General features: G+C 39.6%; 1 protein-coding gene across 1 annotated transcript in view; it reads right to left on the bottom strand.

Annotated features, from left to right (window-relative positions):
- CACNA1D (calcium voltage-gated channel subunit alpha1 D) overlaps positions 1–23223 on the bottom strand; it is a 5051180-nt gene that overhangs the window by 2176847 nt on the left and 2851110 nt on the right. The window contains exon 20 of the mRNA XM_044077483.1: positions 10431–10560. Coding sequence (XP_043933418.1) covers positions 10431–10560 — 130 coding nt within the window. The remainder of the gene's footprint in view (positions 1–10430; positions 10561–23223) is intronic.

The raw sequence follows: 23223 nt of genomic DNA, 5'->3' as shown, positions 1-23223 counted from the left end.
CAACTTTCGTAGACGGTAACAAGGAAGGTGTCGCAGAGGTCATTTTTGGTGCAGTAGCCACTTTTAAAAGTTTAGACTTAAGTTTCTCTAATTTTTCACTGGGTGAAGATGGAACCGAATGTGATCTCTTTTTATGTGATTTGCTTTGAGGGGAAGAACCCTCCGGCGCAAAGGCTCATTAAGGGTTCTAGAATCGAACCCTCGACAAATATCACAGGGAGGCTGAACCGTTAAATGAGGTACATTTAGACAATAAACACAAGATGTGTGAGAATCAAAATTCAGCATCTTATGGCCACACTGGTCCACTGTTTGAAACTAGACGCTCCTTTTTTTTCTGGCATGACTACAGAAATGAACGATAGAGAAATATTTTTTTTTTAAAGGAAAAAGAAAGGACAAAGAAAGGAAGGGGAGGGAATACCAACAATGGTATTAGAGAAATTACCACAAGGGTAAGGGAGAAGGGATACCAACAATGGTATACGAAGAAATAGCTCAAAAGGGGTAACAAAAGAGCAGTAGGAGAAGTAAAAAGGTTTCCAAGGAAAAGGGTAAAACTATCGATTAAATAGAAGAGTGAAAAAGATTCTCAGAAATATTAGAAAAACTTCTTTACCTAGGCTTATTTGAGAGCTGGCTTGACACAGGTTTTCGGCAACCCGGCAGATGAGATCTGAGGTAACTGGGAGAAGGGCACTATGGATAAAGCTTAGCTCAAATGTTTTTGGCTGGCACGAGCTTGGTATAAGACCAACTCAGTTCCGAGGACGGAACAGACACCCATCAGTAAGGAATGAATGAAGATTAACAACATCAGATCAACTGGTTTAGTTTCTGGTGTCATTCCAAGGGGATCCAGTACCTGACCACCTGGGAAGACATGACTAACAAACCACGATGCTTTGCCAGAGATGGCCTGCATCTGTCTCCCTTGGGCTTCAGGCTTCTAGCAAAGGCTCTTGCCTCCCCCATAGTGCTTCTTTTAGGCAATGCCATGAGGTCAAAACTACTAACATGAACATTTCATCAAAATGCAAATTAAAGGTCATGCTGCCAAACGCAAGGAGTCTAAACATGAAACTGCACTCACTGCAAGCATTCTTAACCCTGGAAGATGCTGCCATTTGTGCAGTCACAGAAACCTGGTTCAAAGCTGCGAAGAGCACTCCAGCCATATCAGGTTACTCATCCTATCAAACATTCAGATCCCAAACCATGGGCAGCAAAGCAAAAGGAGGTGGTGTTCCAATATATATATATAAAAGACATACATAACTCCAGGTATGTATGACACACAGGAGACACTCCAGGAGCAGTTAACCATTGACAGGACCCCTATTCAAATCATAGCTAGCTACAGGCCCCCACCTTTGACTCAAGATGCCCACTCCACCTATCTGGACCTCTTTGAATCTATCAAGATTCAACCCCTTGCCCTGATCCTGGGCAACTATAACTATCCAACCATAGAATGGAAGAACTACTCATGCCAAAACACAAATGCCCAGAAATTCCTTGATTTTGTCAGTGCAAATGCCTTGGACCAGCTGGTCGACATCCCCACAAGAGGTGAAAATATAGGGACTTGGTATTAACCAACATGAGTAACCACTGAAGCATCCCTACAGTGTCATCCTCCCTGGTAAGATCCAACCACCAAGCAGTCACTTTCAAAGTCACCATCTCCACTGACCCCCCCCCCCCATCTAGGGTTTAAAAAAAAAAAACTTTTCCAAAGCGGATTACAACCTCCTGAGGGAAGGTATAAACAGCTTCACAGCCCTCCGCCCTTCTAAAGGAACTGGCACATATGTCCAAACCTACACCAAAGTACTATGTAAGCATTTATATAGCTGCACGGAATCAGGAATACCTCGACAGGCCAAAATCATCTTCCTCAAGGAAGAGTAAACCTGTCTGGTGGACATCTGCAATAAATAAACTCTATAATACAAGGAAAAAATTGCTGTCCAGGACCAAGAAGGAGCAGGTGCCTAATTGGAAGCAATCTCTTCTTAACCTTAACAAGCAAATAAGAGCACTAGTGAAATCCTCCAAAGCAAACGTCAAGTCCAAATTGGCCACATCTACTAAAGACAGTCGCAAGGCTTTCTTCACTTATGTCCGCAACCTCAAGGGAAGCACCCAGATCTGCTCAGAACTGGTGGTGAAGGACACCACATACACAAACACCGTAGATATAGCCAACCTGCTGGCATACAGGTTCAGTGATAACTTCATCCCTCTGTCCTTCCCATCAGTAAATTAGGACATCTCCAGCATCTGCCCCCCTCCCCTTGTCTCTAGGGAGCAAGTCATCTCTGCCCTCTCAAAGACAAAAAATACAGCTTCCATGGGACCAGATAACATCCCAGGCTGCATCCTACATGAACTCAGGCAGGAACGTGCAGCACTACTAGGCATCCTATTCAACAAAAGCCCGAGTACTGGCTTCATCCCAGCAAAGTGGAGGACAGCCACTGTCATCACTTTGCACAAAGGTGGAGCATCCACAGATCCAGGAAATTATAGCCCCATCAGCCTAACAAGCCTGATCTGCAAGGTCATGAAATGGATTATCATGGAACTCATTAAAGAGGAGATTGGCAACCTCCAGACACTCAATCCCACACAGTTTGGTTTCATCAAGGGGAGGTCATGCCTGTTAAATTTGGTTGACTTTTTTGAGACAGTCACCAAAGCCATGGACGAGGGGAAGACGGTGCAAACTACTTACCTTGACCCGGCCAAAGCCTTCAATACTATTCCCCACTCAGGTAGAATACATAAATTCTCTCAACTAGGCATCAATCTGTATGTTACCAGATGGGTAGCAAACTGGTTCATTGACAAAACCGACCTAGTCAAAATAGGAGAAGCCACCTCAAGCAGTCAGCTCATAATAAGCAGTGTACCCTAAGGATCAGTCTTGGGGCCATTATTGTTTTGGATATACTTTTCAGAGGGGCAGACCAAAACCAGTGGGCTATGGCTGACCAAGTTTGCAGATGACTGCAAGCTGGGTGCTGTCATCAATTCCCCTAGTGATATAGACATTCTCCAAGAGGGTCTCACCCAAACAAATGACTGGTGCCAGAAAAATGGCCTTAAACTGAATGCCAAAAAATGTATCCTCATCCCCTTTGGAGAGAGTGATGTCCCCACAAATTATCAAATTAATAACAAGGTCCTAAGCATGGAATCAGTCATGAAGGACTTGGGCACCCAGGCTGACAGCAAACTGACTGTTAACCATCATATTGCCTCTGTTGTATGGAAAGCTTTCTACATGGCCCACCTCATTAGTAAGGGTATCTCAACCAGGGACAAGGTGGTCATAACATGCCTGTATTCTTCTTTATAAGACCCATTATTGAGAACAATGACCCGTTCAGCATATACCTCACAAAGCACATGCAGCAGCTGGTGAGACCACATAGGTTCCTCACCAGGAGAATCCAGGACCTCAAACATCTACCCTACACAGATAAGCTAAAGGCCCTGTCCCTCTACTCAGTCTCACACAGACTTATCAGAGGAAACCTCTGTCTGGTATACAAAGCAATCTAAGACCTCGTCTTGATGGGACTGCTGCATATCTGCAAGTCAAGCTCCACTTGAGTAACCCACACACTCAACCTCATCCTGGTGTGTGACATCAACAGGACTTGTTGGCAAGACAGATCTTTGTCCCAGAGTCTCTCCCTTCTGTGGAATAGATTCCAGTCCCACATCAAGCAGAGTACCTCATTAACCCTTTCTAAGCACAACCTGGATAACTGGATGGGGAACAGAAAATACACACCTGGGATTCCACCTGTGTCCCGGCTGGACAGGGGCATCTGGTGTTGACTTGTCGAAATATTGACTAAAATATTGGCTAGGCCCTTGAAAGGGCCTCAGGGCCAATACCCTAGTAACTCCCTATGATCCTAGGGAGACTAAAGAATAATGACATTAAACAAAATAAAAGCAATTGTAAAATTAGAGATGCAGAGCTGAGATACACAGTTAGTACAGTTGTGCCCCATTTACCATAATTATAGATATCTGAGTAGATCAATGTTGCATTACTGATTCCTGGGTCTTCCTGCCAAGTAGAAGCCCACAACTGACCTGATTTCCAGAGTCTCTGCATCATCCCTAGCCAACAGATGTCCAAAGACCGACATCTGGAAGTCAGGGTAAAAGAAGAGTATCTGTTGACACCAGCATCAGTTCTTTCTAACCATGCTGTCTCATGTGCTTCACGTGTGTTCAAAACACTCACAGTTCATCGGTCAGTTCATTTTTCAAGACTGTCTCCTTTCGAGTCAGATAAGTACCCAACGAAAATTTTCCTGTACTAATTTACCATTTAAAAAGGTCAATAGTTGCTTGAAGTGTGGGAAGCAAATTCCACATAAACATTTTAATTTGTTTTGTCTGTTCAGTTTGGGGCCTCAGTACAACATCTCTAATTGTCCTGACTGTGTAAAATTGCATGCAAAAACCTTAAATATAGGGCCAAGGTATTAGTCGCCCACATGGAGTCCTGGTCTTTGGTTTCCCTAATAGTGTCACAAACCACTGCTACAGCCGTGTCTTTGAAAACACCAGTTTCTGCTATTGTCATTCCAAACAGAGAGGCAAAAAGACCAAGGATTGTGATGTTTTTCAGAAAGCTCCAGCTCTAGTCCTAAGCTGACAGATGATGCAGGACAGAAGTTTTTGCAGCCCCCTAGTCTACCGAGTCCTAGGTCCAAGCCTCTGACACGACCCCTTGGTAGGCTGCAACAGTTTCTTGTATACCTACCACTGTTACTATGACAAAGACTCTGGAAATTGGGCCAGCTGGGAGCTTCTGCATGACCTGAAGAGCTAAGAATCAGTAGTGCAACACTAACTATGAAGAACAACATGCTTCCACATATGAAGACTCAAAATTAAACACTGATAAAGTAAGACTAATAGTGAAAATCCCTTTATTGAGGACAAACAGCCTCTAATGAGAGCTGCTGACTATGCCATGATATGCTACTGTTTGCAATATTGTTTGTTTGCTCTATTAATTTGTACTCATCTCTGACTTTTGTATTTTATCATATATGTAGAGCTCTTGTATTTTTGTATTTTGTATTTTTATGATTGTCATGTATGTGGAGCTTTTCTCCCTGAGTCTCTGCTGAAAACAGGCACCTGATTGCCCAATCAGACAAACCTGGTAATCAAATATACAATAAATAAATAAATAAATAATGCACAATGGTACCAAAATGCAAAGTAAGAAAAAAATTTTGAAGTGCTTAGCAATTATCTGATATGCCTACACTGGAGTATTCTATTACAGGGGTTCCCAAAGTGTGTGCTGCAACACCCTGGGGAGCCGCAGCTTCCTCATAGAGGCGCCGCAAACTAATAAGCTTAGACTGATAAACTTCTTATTGTTAATCCATCCTGCTGAACAGTACATTGCATTCTTAATACATTGGTATGTGTGGTATCTGTATCTCTCATTCACTCCCTCTGTCTCTCTCTCTCTCAGTCACTCATTCATAAACACATAGGCACACAGACACGCACACACACACACACACACACACACACACACACGCGCACACAACAATGCACACTATTTTTTTTTACTTTTGGTTTAATTCTACACTCACTATGTTGAATAAAGTTCTAGAAAGATGAAAATATTCCGGTACATATCTGAATACAGTGCACTGTGATAAAACTGAAAGAACTATAAATGCGGCTTTAGTCTGGTTGTTGTAGTATTCTGGACATCTTACTTTGAAGTATTAAAACTTGCTTTCACTTTTTTATATTAGACTTCTATATTGGAGCAAATTCCTTACATGAAACAGCAAATCATTGAAGTGCAAAACTACATTAAACTCTTCAAAAAAAATGATCATTATTCTTTGACAATTAGTTGAGGAGGTCAAGCCAAATGATAACCTGTTATACAAAAACTCACCTCATAGTATGTTAATCAAGACATAGCTTTTGGAATAATCTTGTGATACTTGTTCATAAAACGTTGCTACATCTACTTTAGAAAACAATGCATTGACTTCATATCACTATTCATTTTTCCTTTTGTGGGTGCAGATATGTCTTAGTCAGTGCTTGTAGCCAGAATAATGGTCATTTTAAAAATTCCACAAAAATGGGCAATGTTTTTACATTTAGGATCAGGAATGATCGGTTATGCCCAGAATGCTGTAGTAATGTGCAAATTATTTACTAACATTGTATTATTATTATTTGTTAATTAATAATTAGATTAATTGCAGTAATAATATATTTTCTCCAACATGTTTTAAGCTGTATTATAATAATTACAAAATTTTCATAATTTGTTTATTTCAATGTGACCTGGTGTGAACCAGTAACTCACTTTCATTCTGTTGCTGAGCTTTAACTAATTATTAGGGTTGTGATATTCCATCCTCGGTTGGTTCGTCATAATTGCAGAACATGTCAACAATCTGAGAAGTGTAAGCGAGCTCTGTCCCTATTGGCTCGATGTAATCGAGGGACGTGTCTACTGTGGCTGAAAATACTGATGTGGTCAGCGTGTAGTCAAGTGTTAAATTTCAAATGTGGATAAGATCTTGATGGAGATGTTAAAGAAATGGATGTAGCTGGAGTAGCATGACTAATGTGCATGTGTGGGTACAGTTTACCTCTGGATTTAGGTTTCATTCCAAGTTTAACAGCACACTTCTTTAGAGCTGTGCTACTGGACTTTAACCAAGATCTTTATTTTAAAAGCGAAGACCTAGATTGACTGAATCAGAGGATTGTAGGCGGGGTCTGCAGTAAGGCATGTATTAACAAAAGCGGTAGGTGGGGTAACAGGAAGAAAATTTGCTGTTTAGGGCTGAAGAAAGTGGGACTGGCTTAGTGAGTCCTAATCGTGAAAGCTGTTTTTATGCTACTAGGAGGGTTCTTTATTTAATGTTCATGGCTGAACATTTAACAAGACGTCTGAAAATGGGATGTTTGTTTTCTAAAAAAATAGAAAAGGAAAAATGAGAAAGAGCAGTTTACTATGTCCACTGCAGTTAATAATGAGGCACCAAAGTAGTACAGTTGGGACAAACGGGAGAAGATAATGTGATTTATTCCTTTTAGGCTGTCTTAAACACAATATGTTGTTAATTATACATCATTTCCAATTTAGTTAGTTATTTTTTCTATGTTCTACAAAGGCAGTCCTGTGCAAAACGCCTGTTGGTTGCGTTTTACTTGTCGAGATGGATGAGTTTTTGTTTGTCTTGTTTGCAGATAATCGAACGTGACAGTACTGTCTTAATAAGTTCTAGAATTACTTTTAGACGTCTGCTATATTACTGAATTAAGGTCCGTTTTGTAATGATTGCAGTCGGCAGTTTGTGTTGATCAGAGAGTTTGTTTTGACAGCTATAAAACAGAGAACTGTATCCTGTTACAATTACAAATGTTTAAAAATCACATGACATTTCATATATAAACAGCTGTCAGTATCACGTGGTCTTAGTGCTGAATTCGTTTTCAGAGATTGCATCAACTGAATATTGTTGTGATATTAAGTCAAGTGAAGTTTTTGAAGTATTTCTCCTCCTATGTATGTTTAAAAATGAATTGTTTTTTTTACTAAACAGTAATACGTGTTGTGAGAGTGAAAATAAAGGTGGCACACTATCAACCAGTGGCAACAGTGTGAAGAACCACAAATATAGAAAATATGATGACAGTTATTTGGACTTTGGTTTTACGTCGACAAAAGTCAATGGTGAAGAGAGGCCGTAGAGTGCATGCTAACAAGTAAGTTGAAATTCCATTTAGAAACCATTCATCCCAGAATGGTTAGTAAATCTCATGACTACTTTACCAGAAAGTTAAAAGAGTTAAATCAACAAAAAGGTAGTTTTTATAAGAAGGCATAAATACCAAGCAATGCTTTGTTAGCATCTTACAAGGTGGCACATAGAATCGCAAAATGTAAGAAGCCGCATACCATCGCAGAAGAACTCATTCTACCAGCTGCTGTAGATACGGTGAACATTATGATCTGCGAGTCTGCTGGGAAGCTGCTTTCAAAAGTGCCTTTGTCCAGTAACACCATCAGTCGCAGAATACAGCACATAGCAGAGGACCTCAATGACCACTTAATTAAAAAAATAAAAGGGAAGGAACTTGGGTTGCAGCTGGATGAGGCCACAGATAATAATAGTAATGCTCACATGATATGCTATGTACGGTTTATAGATGGTGATAACATTGTAGAAGACCTTCTCTTTTGTAAAAGTATCACTGCTGGTGCTAAGGCTAAAGACTTGTTCGAGATCCTTGATACTTTTACATCCGAAAATAATTCTGAGTGGACTAAGTGTGCTGGTGTCTGTACTGATGGTGCTCGCTCTATGTCCGGCTGTTATGGAGGACTGCAGACATTTATTCAAAGCAAAGTCCATGATGCACTTTGAACCCATTGCGTTATTCACAGGGAAGCACTCGCGTCAAAATATCTAAGTCCTACATTGAACCAGGTCATAGAATATGTAGTGACTGTAGTAAACTTTATAAAAACTCGTCCACTGAAGGCAAGGTTTTTCAAAAAACTATGTGAGGATATGGGGTCTGAGCACACGTCTTTGTTGTACTACAGCACTTCACGGTGGCTCTCTCATGGTAATGTTTTGTCTCGTATGTTTGAACTGTGACAGGAAATTTATATTTTTCTTAACGAGGAAGACCACAAGTATACCGAAAATTTTGTGAATGAAGATTTTTTGGTAAAACTAGCATACTTAAGTGATACTTTTGAAAAGCTGAATGCTGTGAATGTCTCCCTGCAGGGAAGCAACATGCACCTTTTAAAGTCAATTGAGAAAATTTCAGCTTTTATAAAAAAAAATCTAAAAAAACTAAAACTATGGAAAAGAAAAAGGAATGAAGATGGATACAAAGAATGTTTTCCCTTGTTGCAACAGGTTTTGACCTCTAATGGACTTGATTTTTCTTGAGGTATGAAATCCATTTTGAAGAACACTTATTACAGCTTATCATCTGATTTGAGAAATATTTTCAAAATGATAATACTGATAAATTTGCATGGATTCAAGATCCATTTAATGCCAGTGCTCCATCTGAATTTACTGCTGCAGAAGAAGAAAATCTTATTGTGTTGTCTTGTGACAATACATTGAAAACAAAATTTAGCAGCATGAAATTAACTGAATTTTGGATATCTGTAAAAGATGAATATCCCAAAAGCTCAGAGAATTTAATTCCATTTGCGACTTATTTGTGCGAAGCTGGGTTTTCTGTGATAAAAACTAAGTATCGAGTGAAAATTAATATGGAGAAGGAAATGAGGGTGGCTGTGTCCAGTTTGATTCCAAGATTTGACAAAATGTGCAGTGATCAACATGCTCATCCATCCCACTAATTATAATTAGTTGAATTTGTTCAATTACATTTCTTTTGTGATCTCAAATACGTGTGTTATTAATTTGTTCAATTACATTTTTTTGTGATCTTAAATACGTGTGTTATTTATTTTTACCTAAAAAACCCTTTTAATTAAAAAAAAAATAGCTATTTCGCAAAGATACTTGTTAGAATTTGAGGGGGGGGAGCACACTGGGAAAACCTAGATTCAGTAAGGGAGCCGAGAATTGAAAAAGTTTGGTAACCACTATTCATTTGTGAATAAGGAAGTCACATTAAAATTTGATGTTGGTCAGAATGTTACTGGTTTATTGATTATGCAAGATGATAAATCAATATCATTATACAGTCTAAAATACAAGCTAATGAAGCCACTACATACACCTGGAACCCATTTCATTATTCATGCCATCCCAAACATATAAATGTTACAGAACCTATTAGTGAAAGTCCTGAAAGTCAGATTCAAATTTATTATAAAAACAACATCAAAATCAATTAGACAATTTTACAGAATGGGTTGAATTCATGACTGCCTATATACTAAGTAAGTGTACACTGTCTGTATTTAACATTATCCCTATCACATGTTTTGTGCTATCTATTCACTCAGAAATATTATACTGAATGTAGACATAGACTACACATTGAGGTAACCTGTACGAATCTCCCTCGATACTTAAGGTTGCAAGAAAATCAGTTGGAAAATTAAAATTAGGAGGAAGAAGGTGGGAGTTATGTTGTCTATTCATTCAGAATGGTGTACACTTAGTGTAGGCACTAATGAATCTGGCCTAGCTATTTTCAGCTTGCAATTTATAAGATTTATTTTTGAAAGTCTAAGATTCTGCAGTTTCCTTAGTGAGGAATATGAATTCTACTGCTTCATTAGAGAAGAATATGCCAGCTTCTCTGGATACACTTCTAAATAAGTTTCAGCAACTCTATTGCTTAGTTATTCTAAGTTTATTAGTATAGTAACATCCCAACATGCTTACAATATTGCGAAAGGAATGACTGCGGATGGGATCTTCTGCTGCTAAAGAAGCACTGCTAAGCATAATGAACACCAGGATGAGGTTTGTAAATATATGATGGTTGATAAGCCTGTGGCATCCAACCCGGATCCTAGACAAAAAAGAAAAAAAAAAAAAGGTGTTTAGTTATAGTCAGATTTACTACCTAAGCAAACACAAAATTTAAATTTTATAGTAAGGACTTTAACGGTTAAAGTTTAACCAAACAAAACATTATATCATAAACTACAAAACAGATAAAACAAAAAGCAAGTGAACACATCATCTTTCTTCTATAAGTACCCCACTTATTTATTTACCTTTTGTATAAAGTGCAGGCTAAGGAAGATATAAATAAGTTTTTCCAACAAAGAGTGAGCCATAAAGCAGAACAGGGCTCTAACTATGACTCTTGTGACAAAAAGCTCAAACAGAATATGATTGCCTATGTAGTAAGTGATGGTTTAATACAGATGTTTGAAAAAATTAAGTACTATTGCTTAGGTTATATGACATATAGCAATATATGTTAAGTATAATGTTTGTTATGTTAATATAGTTTGATTACTTTAATATGAATGTAAATTTGCCTATGTCACAAGTGATCATTCAATAAAGGTGTTTGGGGAAAAAAAAAGAGAGACTTTACCAGTGAAACCTTTTCCAGTGTGCAAAAGGAAAATATTTGAGAGACAGAAACAAAACACAGGAGCTGACTAGAAGAATCAGCAGTACTTTAGACTTGAACCAGAGACTAACATCTGGAGACAGGGAAAGTCAGCAAGACCAGCAACAATGGGAAATTAATGAACAAATGTGACATTGTAAAGCATCAATATAAATGAATAAAGAAACAGACTTGTGAAATGCATCTTTTCAAGAAAAAGTATTTGAGAAAGACTGGAATTTTTTACTTTAACCTGTGTGTGAAGTGTAAAGCATATATGCCAATTTACATAAGTAATGCTTAGAATGACACTGAAGGGAATGATAAAATAACTAAATAAAACTGTTTCTGTTCCTATTAATATCTGTATAAAATTATTAATGTAAATTGCATGTTATATTGTAAACCAATTTTGCATAGCTTGCAATGAGGAATATTTTAAATGTGAGGCAAGGAGAGTCTTAGTACTGACTGCTCTCTCTCTCTCTCTATATATATATATATATATATATATACATATATATGTAATATATATATATATATATATATATATATATATATATATGTATATATATATATATATAAATAAATACATATATATATATATATATATATATATATATATATATTTATATATATATATATATATATATATATATGTATATGGGTCTACTTCATAACACTGAAATTTCATAACACTGAAACCAAAACATCGAAAATTCAAAACACTGAAAACCCAAAACATTGAAATCTCAGAACACTGAAAGTGTGCTTTATAACATTGAAAACTACATTGCAAAAGTAAATATCATCACCTATACTTACAACAACTACCTAACAAACGCACTTTCTACTACATTTCTGCAGGGGGGCAAGCCCCCGTGCACCCCCACACCCCAAGTAAGTTCAAATATACCAACTCCAAGATCGCACTACAGTGGAAAAAAGTTAATTTCCTAACCTGTTTGTTAGTTACGTGTTGCTACAGGTTGAGAGGATGTTATTTATGATTACCTATCAAAACATCTACTCTTCGTAACATCTATACTCAAAACATCAAGACCATAACATGTAAACCTCAAAACATCTAAAAGTCATAACATCGAATCTCAAAACATTGAAAACTACAAAGCAACTATAAATAACATCCCACACACTTTGTACTATGTTTCTGCAGGGGGGCAAGCCCGCCTTGCACCCCCCAAGTGGGGGGCTCTGCCCCCCCCATAAATTAAATATACCAACTCCAAGATCGCACTACAGTGGGGGAAAAGGTTAACTTCCTAACCCCACTGTAGTGCGATCTCAGAGTTGGCATATTTAATTTACGGAGGGTGTGAGGGGGGTGCAGGGGGGCTTTTACCCCTGCAGAAACATAGTACACTGTGTGGGATTTTATTTATAGTTGCTTTGTTGTTTGCAATGTTTTGAGATTCAATGTTATGACTTTTAGATGTTTTGAGGTTTAGATGTTATGGTCTTGATATTTTGAGTTTAGATGTTATAATCATTTGATCATTTGACAGGTAACCGTTATTTATACATGCATTGTAGTTTTCAATGTTATGAAGCACACTTTCAATGTTCTGAATTTTCAATGTTTTGGGTTTTCAATATTTTGGTCTGAATGTTATGAAATTTCAATGTTATGAAGAAGACCCTATATATATATATATATATATATATATATATATATATATATATATATACATACATACATACATACACACACACACATTAAAGATATTAAAGCAAACAAGTTATTTTTTTTCATTGTAAAATGTAAAGGCTTTATACAGTAACAAGATAAGAAGAACTGGTCAGATGCAAGTTAAAGTTAATATAATTTTGTGATCTTGGGCAGCTCTAGTAGAGTGCAAACGTCTACTGATATATGTAAAATTAAGACAGTAATTTCCTGTTTTCAAAAGGGACAGTGTCCATATTAATGTCCATGGTTTATGATGTAGACATTTTTAAGAAACTAGCCTTGAAAGAAAAAGGCAAAATGATAGGAATGGAAAATGCTAGGTTTCTTTCATTTTCAAAATTATTACATGTTTTTCCCATTAACAAAGGCTCATAGTGGGACATAAGAAACTGCAGTTGCAGCCAGCTGACAAGGGGGATCTGTAGAGTGTGTTCTAATGAAATTCACAAAATATTCTTTCATGCATCTGCAAAGTTGTTTGCAGTTTTTTTTTTTCTCATTGGCGACTGCTTTTACATAGAGACAAGCTGGCTGCAGGTGCACGCAATTAATCTTGGGAGTTCTGAGCACTCTTTGCTTGGGGAAATGCAACACTTAAAGGTACAGTATCAAGCAACTCAAAGAAGAATAAAGTTTGAAGCTGTAGGAAGTGAATGAGAAATAATTACTTAAATGCATTTATTAGAAGAGTGCACAATTTAGTTTATTTATTACAGGTAGCTAGTGTTATTTTTTCTTAGTGCAAAACATTAAATGTTTTCTGAAAGCATGCAAGCTATTTTGCACAACAGGGAGGGGAATAGAGATAACAGAATAGATAGCAATTAGTGTAAATGGGAACACAGGCTTTAGCATGGTTGGCCTTAATTTTAGATTAGGCAGTGCCTGTAGATGCAGACATTAATTTGGGACAACTGCTCCTATGTATAATGTTAAATGTCATTTGTTGGAGATGTAAATAGTTTTGCACATTTGTTTTAAGTTAAAAGAAGATGCGGTTTTGAAAATGTATTAAGTTTACTACGAGTGGTTTCACTGAAGCAAAATGTCATGAAAATGAGGCAAAGGTACAAACAGAGATGAGAAGAAACAACTGCCTAAACAATGAGCCTGTCAAATATTAGTATGTCCATGTAAGCCAAAAGCTAGAAATACACATTCAAAACAACTGCCATGTATAATGGGTGGGACTAATAACTTTCTATTATACTGGCTACTCTGTCCATGTTATAATAGACTATAAATGGTCTTATAGGCATAGACAAAAAAAAAAAACAGTATCAGAATATATTAAGAAATGTAGGGAGCAAATAATGCTGCAGGAGACACATTGAGATATAAATGTGAATTTGACAAACATAGGATTTCAGGATGGAGATTTAGCAAGATATCCGAGACAAAAGAAAAGGACAGTAATAATACTGAATGTTACATGGGCTCCAATCATGATAGAAGAGGGAAAAAGACAATAATGGTAGATCTGTGGCAGCAAGTCGCTACTGGCAAAGAATGAGGATTACACTTGCATGTATCTATACTTCACTAAAAACTTATATTATGGAGCTTAAAAAAATGGGTAGAAATAATAAGCTTTCTTGCAGATAATGTTATTTATGGGTGGAGAATGGAGCTCGGTTTGCAATAGTGAGGGTGTATAAGTGGAACCTACAAAGGACAATGTAACAAAAGAGGGTACATTTCTGAACAATTACATGAAAACATTTTGGTATAGAAGATGTGAATTCAGCAGTAGGAAATCAGAAATAACTTACACATTATTCCCTAAGGTACAATAACCGGCCTAGAATGGATAGAAGTTACATTTGACAGTTGTATTTAATTGAAAGTTTTGACACACATCAAAGAACTTTCACATCAAGCACCAATAAAAACTAAGATAAAGATACAGGAAATTGAAGTAAAAATGCGACACTGGCACCTTTCTACTTACTAGCCAAAAAGAGAAGCCTTTAAGGAAAGGGTAGTGGAAATGATTATTACGGAAAATAGAAAGTTCTACAGAAGAGATAGCTAGTGAATGGGATAAAATGAAAACAACGGTTACGTACTGACCAAAAACAATAGATACATGCTGTCTGATTTTCATCCAGTTCAACTGTGGGTTGTCAGATCTGACTGGATCCAACCTCGGCACCAACTAAGAAGCTTCTTGTTTCCAGGGCTCTGTCTCCTCTCCTACCCATAATTCCCTCTACTCTACCTCAGTACCTCACATCGAGTTTTCCCTAATCAGATAATATATCTATATATCAGTCCTGTTCAAAATTAAATCTGGTATACAGGAAAACTTGGTAGGACTGGAAGGCAGTCAAAAACAGCTGCTCACAGACAGGGTGTGCTAGAAAATTGCCGGTCACCAGATGCTTATTTCTGACAATTTGAAAGGAGTAGGAGAGAGGGAAGTTGAATCAGATGAAAATCAGACAACATGGATCTAGTTTTATATTAACTGCATAACTTTTGTATCCAATGTTGTCTACTTTTGTCTGATCCAACTATGGGGCAGATTCCCAAGTTGTTATACCTGGGAGGTATCAAGGAAGGACATTTCTGAGAATGGTGGAATCAAAACAACGTGATCTGGATTGTACATCCAGTTTGTAGTGAGCTACAAAGGTGTGAACTGTTGACCAGGTTGCTGCAGCATGAATACCATTAATGGGAAGTTTACTAGAAAAGGCTGCTGATGTGGCCATTACCCTTGCAGAATAAGCTTTAGGTTTAGTTTGTAGAGACAAGCCCCTTTTACTGTAAATGAAAGAAATGCAGTCTGATAACCATCTAGAAAGAGTAACCTTAGTAACTGCTTTACCTAATTTGGGCTTTGAGAAAGCAACATACAATTGATCAGACTTTCTGAATGGCATGGTCCTATGAAGACACAACCCAGGCTGACGATGAACATCCAGCATATGTAAAATGTGTTCACCTTTGTTTGAAAATTTAGGGAAAAAGACTGGTAGGTTTATAGACTGGTTTAAACTGGCTTCAGATGCCACTTTGGAATGGAAAGATGCATTAGTGTTCAAGGAAAGTTCATCTTTGTGAAAAACAGATTGTGAGGCCTGCAAGAAAATGCTGATCCAACATATATGGTGGATGCCAGAGGAAGAGAAACCAGAAGTAGGCAATGAGGATCATGCTGGCCTTGGACATTCTTGCTTTCTGTATGATTTGTTCATTAACGGCAATGGGGACAAAGCATGGAGGGGACCTGGGGGTCAACTGCAGACTAGTGCATCCATTGCTGACTGTCTCTGTGAGGGGATCACGGTGAAGTATGTGTTGCATTTGTTGTTTTGTAAGATGCAGAGAGAGCACAGCAAAGTTGGCCTCAGCAATGGAAAATCAAGGTGGTGACTGCTTGATTGAGAGGCCACTCATGAAGCATTAAGATCATCATACTCAATTTGTCCACTAGCGCATTGGACATTCCACATATTCACTGCAATCAGAAAATGATGAAAAGACATCACCCACTGCCAAACTCTCATGACTTCTCAACCTGGAGAACTGGAACATGTTCTTCACTGTTTGCTGATGTACCAGACTACCAACATGTTGTCTGACTATATAGAAATCATACCCTTGGAGAAGGCATCCTGAAATGCCTGCAACTTTAGGAGGACTGCCCTTGTCTCCAAGATGCTGATGTGAAGGTTAGCCTGTGTGGGTGACCTAGTACCTTGGGTTGTCTTCCCTTCAAAATGCCCCTCCCCACCCTAGAAGGGATGTGTCTATGGTCACTACAGCCACAGGTGGATTCATTTGGAATGGATGTCCTTCTGTCACTGAAGGAGATTTTATACAACAGGACATGTGCTGTCTGCAGATTTGAGTGACACAAATGTTTATATGTAATGGATGCAAGTTTTGAGACCATTTCACAGCTAGATTCCAGTAAAGTACTTTCAAGTAAAATCTGGCTAGTGGAACCATTAAGAATGTAGAGGCCATTAGACCTAACAAATGAAGAATCAGCCTTGCTGGAGGAGAAGGGTAATGGAATACTTGCATAGCTGTGAGGTGCAGTGAGATCACTCTGGAGTGGGGAAGTTTGGTGATCTGTAGATCTGAATTAAGGTGGCATCCGATAAATTATATTTGGTCCTTTGGGGTAAGATGACTTTTGGAAAGATCGATTGTGATCCCTAGATCTTGCTAGGTGGAGTAAAAGGTTCAAATGTTTCAATAGCAGTTCGCTGGAGGTAGCATTTAGGAGCCAATCATCGAGACATGGGAAAACTTGGATCCCTAGCAGGTCAAGAAGCCACTGCCATCATCTTAGTAAACACCCTAGGGGCTGTGATGAGACCAAATGTTAGGGCTCTGAATTGATAATGGTTGGTCCCCAGCCAGAAATGATGGAATCTCCTTGAGTGCAGCTTTATTTTGACAGGATAGTATGTATCCTTGAGAACTATGGAGCATATCCAATTGTCCTTTCTAATAAGAGGCAAAACGGAATGAATTGTGACCATCCAGAATTATGTCTGCTTCACATATTGGTTTACATCACTCAAGTCCAAGATGGATCTGAGGTTCCCTGTTTTCTTGGGTGCTAAAAAGAACCTCGACTAGACTCTGGACTCTAGCTGGTCTTCTAGGATTATATGGTTGACTCTTTTTCTAGCAGCTTGGAAATTTTTGCTGCTGTAAGTTCTCATTAACTGGGTGGAACATCTAGAAATTTTTTTCTTCTTTACAGGAGAACGGGAAAGGCTTGTGGGTGCACAGATAAATGTTCCCTGACTTCCACCAGAGTGCAGCAGTTGGGCAACTGTTCATGGGCACTGAAAAGACTTCTTAGTAAATGGACCTCAAAAGCCCTCGTTATAAGGTCTGCTGTCCATTGTTGTTATCTCCTTGTCTGCCATGGGACCAGGACTGTCATGACTAAGAGCTCTGTGATTTCCAGGACAACTCTTTCCAGCCCTCTGATTTCTACAGAATGTTCTCTGAGGGATGGAAAAATGGATTCCTACTGCAAACAGGGAATCTTACCATCTTGCTGAGTCCTGGTTAGCATGTCTTTTACTTTTGGTCTAAATACAGTGGAGCATCAAAGGGGGTCAACTGAATAAGGAAGTCATAAAGCTTTCTGCAAAATTACAAAAACACATCCAGGCATGCTGATGCATATGATGCTGGTGCCCGCTGTTCTAACCATGCCATCAACTGCATTAGAAAGCAGTCACATGGCTCTGTTAAAAGTAGACTGAAGGGTAGAAAGCTAGGAGTCCACAGTCTTCTGATCATCAACAGACAGGCTACACGACAGAGACTTGGAAAGCTCCTTGGTCAGATCTCTCTGAAATCTGATGACATGGGCTAAGTAATTCAGCTCTCCAAGTGCAAGAATCATTGAAGCACAAGTCCACATCCCAAACCACTCCATAGCCCTAGACTCCCTGTTGGGGGAATGGACTAAGGAACTTTCCTCCAACAATTAGTGGTTGCCACTGCCACCATCGCATCCACCAGTGGACCTTTGCTCCAATGATTTCTTTACTTTTTTTTTCAAAAATAAACTAGCAGGGCTGTAGCTCCTGGTATCCTGCGATCGGTGTGCTTGCCACTTCCCTGTACTCTGTCAACTGCGATTTCTCCCCACCTGAAGTGGATGCCCAAGAATCCTCATCTCTGTACTGCATGACTGTGACCTACGCAACCAGCCAGTTGATACTTACGAATCTCTGCAGATTCCTTGTACTCTTTCAACAGCGGGTACTCCCCACCTAAACTGGATGCCCAAGAATCTCCATTTCTGTACTGCAAGACTGTGACCTAAGCAACCAGCCAGTTGATTCTTATGAATCTCTGCAAAATATATTACCCACCTTACTTACTGTGAACTTTGCTTAATCATTGTAAATCCACCAGCTTAGGCAGTATAGTGGCCTGCACACCAACTGGGATGCTAGCACATAGAACTCCTCCCCTCATACCCAGGCAGTTCTTAAACTCTACCTCAGCTATTTTCTACTAAAGACCAAAACCCTACACAGTATTCCTAACAAACTGTCCTAATAATCAGCTCTACTGGATTTGGGACAAACATAGGTACTGGCACTGACATGCTGTACTAGGGTCACATATAGGTTTTTGCTGCAAGGTCTTGCCTCAAGGTTCAATACCCATCTTTTTACTCACTTTCACTAAATTTCCTTTCATGCTACACTGCCTAGATCTTACAAAGTACAGCCTCTTTCCTGCTGTGTGCCCATTCTGAGTTTACCTAGCCATCATGGGAAATGGGCGCCATTAGCCAAAGTAAACTAGCAGGGCTGTAGCTCCTAGCATCCTGCATTCTGTGTGCCTGCCATGTAATTATCTACAAGCGATTGTTACCTTAGTTATTACATTTCATATTTTTTTACTGCGTTTTGCCTGTAACAATGAATCCTTGCTTGTTTGCTCTACAATTTTTATTCTACCAGCCAAACACGGAAAAGTGAGCCTGCGAGTTAACTACATTAATACTAATTAATCTTATGTTATCAATGTTGCTTAGAAGAGTACCTTCTGAGCTTATCTGCACCCATTAATGAACTGTACCTTTCGAACTTGCTTTAACATTCAGTTTAAAGCAACAACTGCTAAAATGAGCCTGTACCTTTTGAGCTTGTTTTAACACGTTTTATTGCATTCCTGCCTGTATTTCTGAGGTTTTTTTGCACTTTTAAAGTTTGTTTTTGCTTAGTTTAACTGGTAGGCTACACACTCAAGTGCGCTAGCCGAATTAAAGCATTTACTGTGTTTCTGTACCTAATTTCTGCTACTTTGTAAAAAAAAAAAAAAAAAAAAATTCTTGTTTCCCACCTTTACTGAACTAGAATAGTCCAGTCTTCAGGTATTGCTGATCTCTGAGCTGTGTCATAGTTCCTGTGTTGCCCATATCCTTATTTGGATAGGGGGAAGCCTCTTTGTTCACCAGTGAGAGTGGGGAGCTCTGAGAAGCCTATCTGTCCCTTGAGGAGTGGTTCCAGCCCAGTGACCTGTAGCTTATTGGCCGTTTTGGGCCATTTCCTATCTCTTTCTAACCCCCTGCTTTAAAGCCAGCTTTAGCATGCTTTTACGCTTGTAATTTAAAGTTTGTCCTGTTTGTTGCATTTACCTGTTGAGGCTACACACTCAAGTGCGCTAGCCTGTGTTACATATTTATTGCATTTTCCTGCTGTTTGTTGCAAAAAAGAAAAAAACATTTTTCCTTGTTTCCTGTCTTTCCTGACCTAGAGTAGTCCAAATACAGGCTTTGCTGTATTCTGGACTTTTGGAAAGTTCCTGTGTTGCCCATTTCCTTTCTTGGATAAAGGGAGGCTTCTTTGTTCACCAGTGGCAGTGGGGAGCTTGGAGCAGCCTATCTATCCCTGGAGGAGTGTTGCCAGCACAAGAATCTGGTAGTCTATTGGCCATTTTGGGCCAATTTCTAGCTCTTTCAAGTCCCCCTGTATAAAACCCACTTTGGCGCAGTTTTTGCGCTTGTTACTACTCAGCCAAGCTCCTTGTGGTCCTGCAGAGTGGTGCTAGAGGCAGAGAGGCTAAAAGAGTGACTGCTAACCTGATAAAAGTGTTTGTTTTCCTGCTACTACTTGGGCGACTGTCCGATCTAGCTAAACTGCAAGTATTTCTGCTTCTTGAACTGTTTTAAACTGTTTAAAGTTGTTTTTGCACCTGCACTTTTAAAGTTTGTCCCGTTTGTTGCATTTACCTGTTGAGGCTACACACTCAAGTGTGCTAGCCTGTGTTACATATTTATTGCATTTTCCTGCTGTTTGTTGCAAAAAAGAAAAAAACATTTTTCCTTGTTTCCCGTCTTTCCTGACCTAGAGTAGTCCAAATACAGGCTTTGCTGTATTCTGGACTTTTGGAAAGTTCCTGTGTTGCCCATTTCCTTTCTTGGATAAGGGGATGCTTCTTTGTTCACCAGTGGCAGTGGGGAGCTTGGAGTAGCCTATCTATCCCTGGAGGAGTGTTCCCAGCACAAGAATCTGGTAGTCTATTGGCCGTTTTGGGCCAATTTCTAGCTCTTTCAAGTCCCCCTGTATAAAACCTGCTTTAGCGCGGTTTTGAGCGATTTTGCGCATAGTGCAGCATCGGGCAGCACTGCTTAATTGGGTTTAAACCATTCTCGGCTCCACAAAGTCTGCTCTTCACTTTTTCCCTTAGAACTGATCTAGTTCTCATAATAAACACCCTATTCCCACTCTAAAGCCTGGCACTTGCTCACTAAAGCAATTATATAAGTCAGCACTAAAAATTAAAAGCACTACACCCTCACAAACTCCCCTTGAGTACTTTGTTCCCCATTGGCCCTTTTTTCAATTATAAAAGAATTTCCAATACTATTCTAGCATGTCCAAAGGTCAGTTGTCAATCTCCTCTCCGGTCCAGCTGGTGAATCTGGGAATCTTGAGACAATGTTACAACTGCCTCATGTACACAGACAACCCTCTCCTCCTCCCAACAAATTCCAACACGTGAGAGATGCAACCATATAGCCAAACTGGAGGCTAAGCTCTCTCAACTCAGTACTGGCGTAACCAGTCAGTAGGAGAAGGAAACCACACTCACTACAATTCCAGTCTCACATAGACCTACCACGACAGCAAACCAAACACATAAACACACAAAAACATACTCGGAGGCTCTAAATAAAAATCTGCCTAAGCAGCAGAGACCTCCAAAGCAGACACCCAAGCAACCGCTACCCCAAAACAAAACACGTGCAACACATAGCTCACAAAGCCAGTGTGCCGAACAGTCACAGCCCTTAAGGCTAAACAACACACCTGATACACTTGCAATAGGTGACTCTGTCGTCAGGCACATTGATGTCCCGCTCACCAGGCTGAACAAGGAGAAGGTCACGGTGAGCAGCCTGTCGGGTGCTAGGATCCGCCACATAACACAAGCACTCAGGTCACTCCAAGGCAAGTACAAATATGACTCAGTCATTGTCCATACTGGTGTGAATGACCTGAGATGTACCTCCCTGGACTACATGAAAAGAGACATAGAGAAGCTCTCTGAGCATGTAGCCCAGGCCAGTATGACCCTGACCTTGAGTAGCATCTTACCCTCACCAAGAATGATGCCACAATATGAAGACAAGATGATCAATTTCAACAATTGGCTTAAGTATTGGTGTCATTCAAAGGGGATCCAATGCCTGTCTGCCTGGGATGACATGCTCGACAAGCCACGATGCTTCGCTAGGGATGGCTTGCACCTGTCACCCCTGGGTTTTCGGATATTGGCAAAGGCTCTTGCCACCCCATAGTGCCTTTTTTAGGCAAGGCTCAAAAGACAAACCCACCTCCATAGGTATCACAAGGGATAAGAAACTAAGAGTAATGCTACTCAACGCCAGAAGTCTAAACCTCAAGATGCACGCACTCAAAACTCTCCTTAGCATGGAGAACATCGATATCTGTGCAGTAACAGAAACCTGGTTCAAGGCTCCCGAGAGCACCCCAGCACTACCAGGTTATACCTCATACCATGTTTTTCGGCCCCAAAACTTGGACCGAACCACAAAAGGAGGGGGAGTATCAATATTCGTCAAAGATACCCACACCTCCACATTGGTGGCACAGCACAAAGCATCAGAGACTATCCATGTGCAACTAACAGTGGGTAAAACTGCCTTCCAGTTTATAGCCTGCTACAGACCACCCTCCCAAACTCAGGAACCCCACTTGGCCTTCCTGAGAACACTGGAAAATGTGAAGGTCTCTCCAAACACCATTATATTGGGCGACTTCAACTACCCTAACATAGACTGGGAGCATTACTCTAGCTCCAACACCCTAGCCCGAAGGTTCCTAGAATTTATACACTCAAATGCTATGGAACAACATGTTGCCACTCCCACAAGAGGGGAAAACATACTGGACCTGATCATCACCAACATGGGGATTCTATGCTCCAGACCAGAAGTGTATCCCTCACTGGTAAGATCAGACCATAAACTAATCTCACTAGATATTCACATCCCGACCCCAGACCCTGCCCAGAAAACCACAGTGAAAAACTTCTCTAAAGCAAATTTCACATTCCTCAAAACCAAGGTGGAATCCTTCAAAGCCCCCGGGCCTGTGGAAAATATGGCCCAGACCGCAGAATCCTTTATAAACGCATTCTATGAACACCTCCAGGAATGCATGGATCATGCAATCCCAAATAAAACCAAGACCCAATCCTCCAAAGTTAGGCGTCCTGTCTGGAGGACCCCAGCCATAAACAAACTATACAATAGAAGGAGGAAGCTACTACATGATAGAGCAAAATCCCAAAAAGGGAAGGCATCTCTGACCAGTATTAGCAAAAGACTACGGGCACTCATAAAATCGTCTAAGGCCAGCTTGGAGAGA

This window comes from Protopterus annectens, chromosome 7.part0, assembly GCF_019279795.1.
Source record: "Protopterus annectens isolate FY-2018-M chromosome 7.part0, PAN1.0, whole genome shotgun sequence".
Lineage (NCBI taxonomy): Eukaryota > Metazoa > Chordata > Ceratodontiformes > Protopteridae > Protopterus > Protopterus annectens.
The sequence above is the reverse complement of the archived record's forward strand: the minus strand, read 5'-3'. Positions and strand labels throughout refer to the sequence as shown.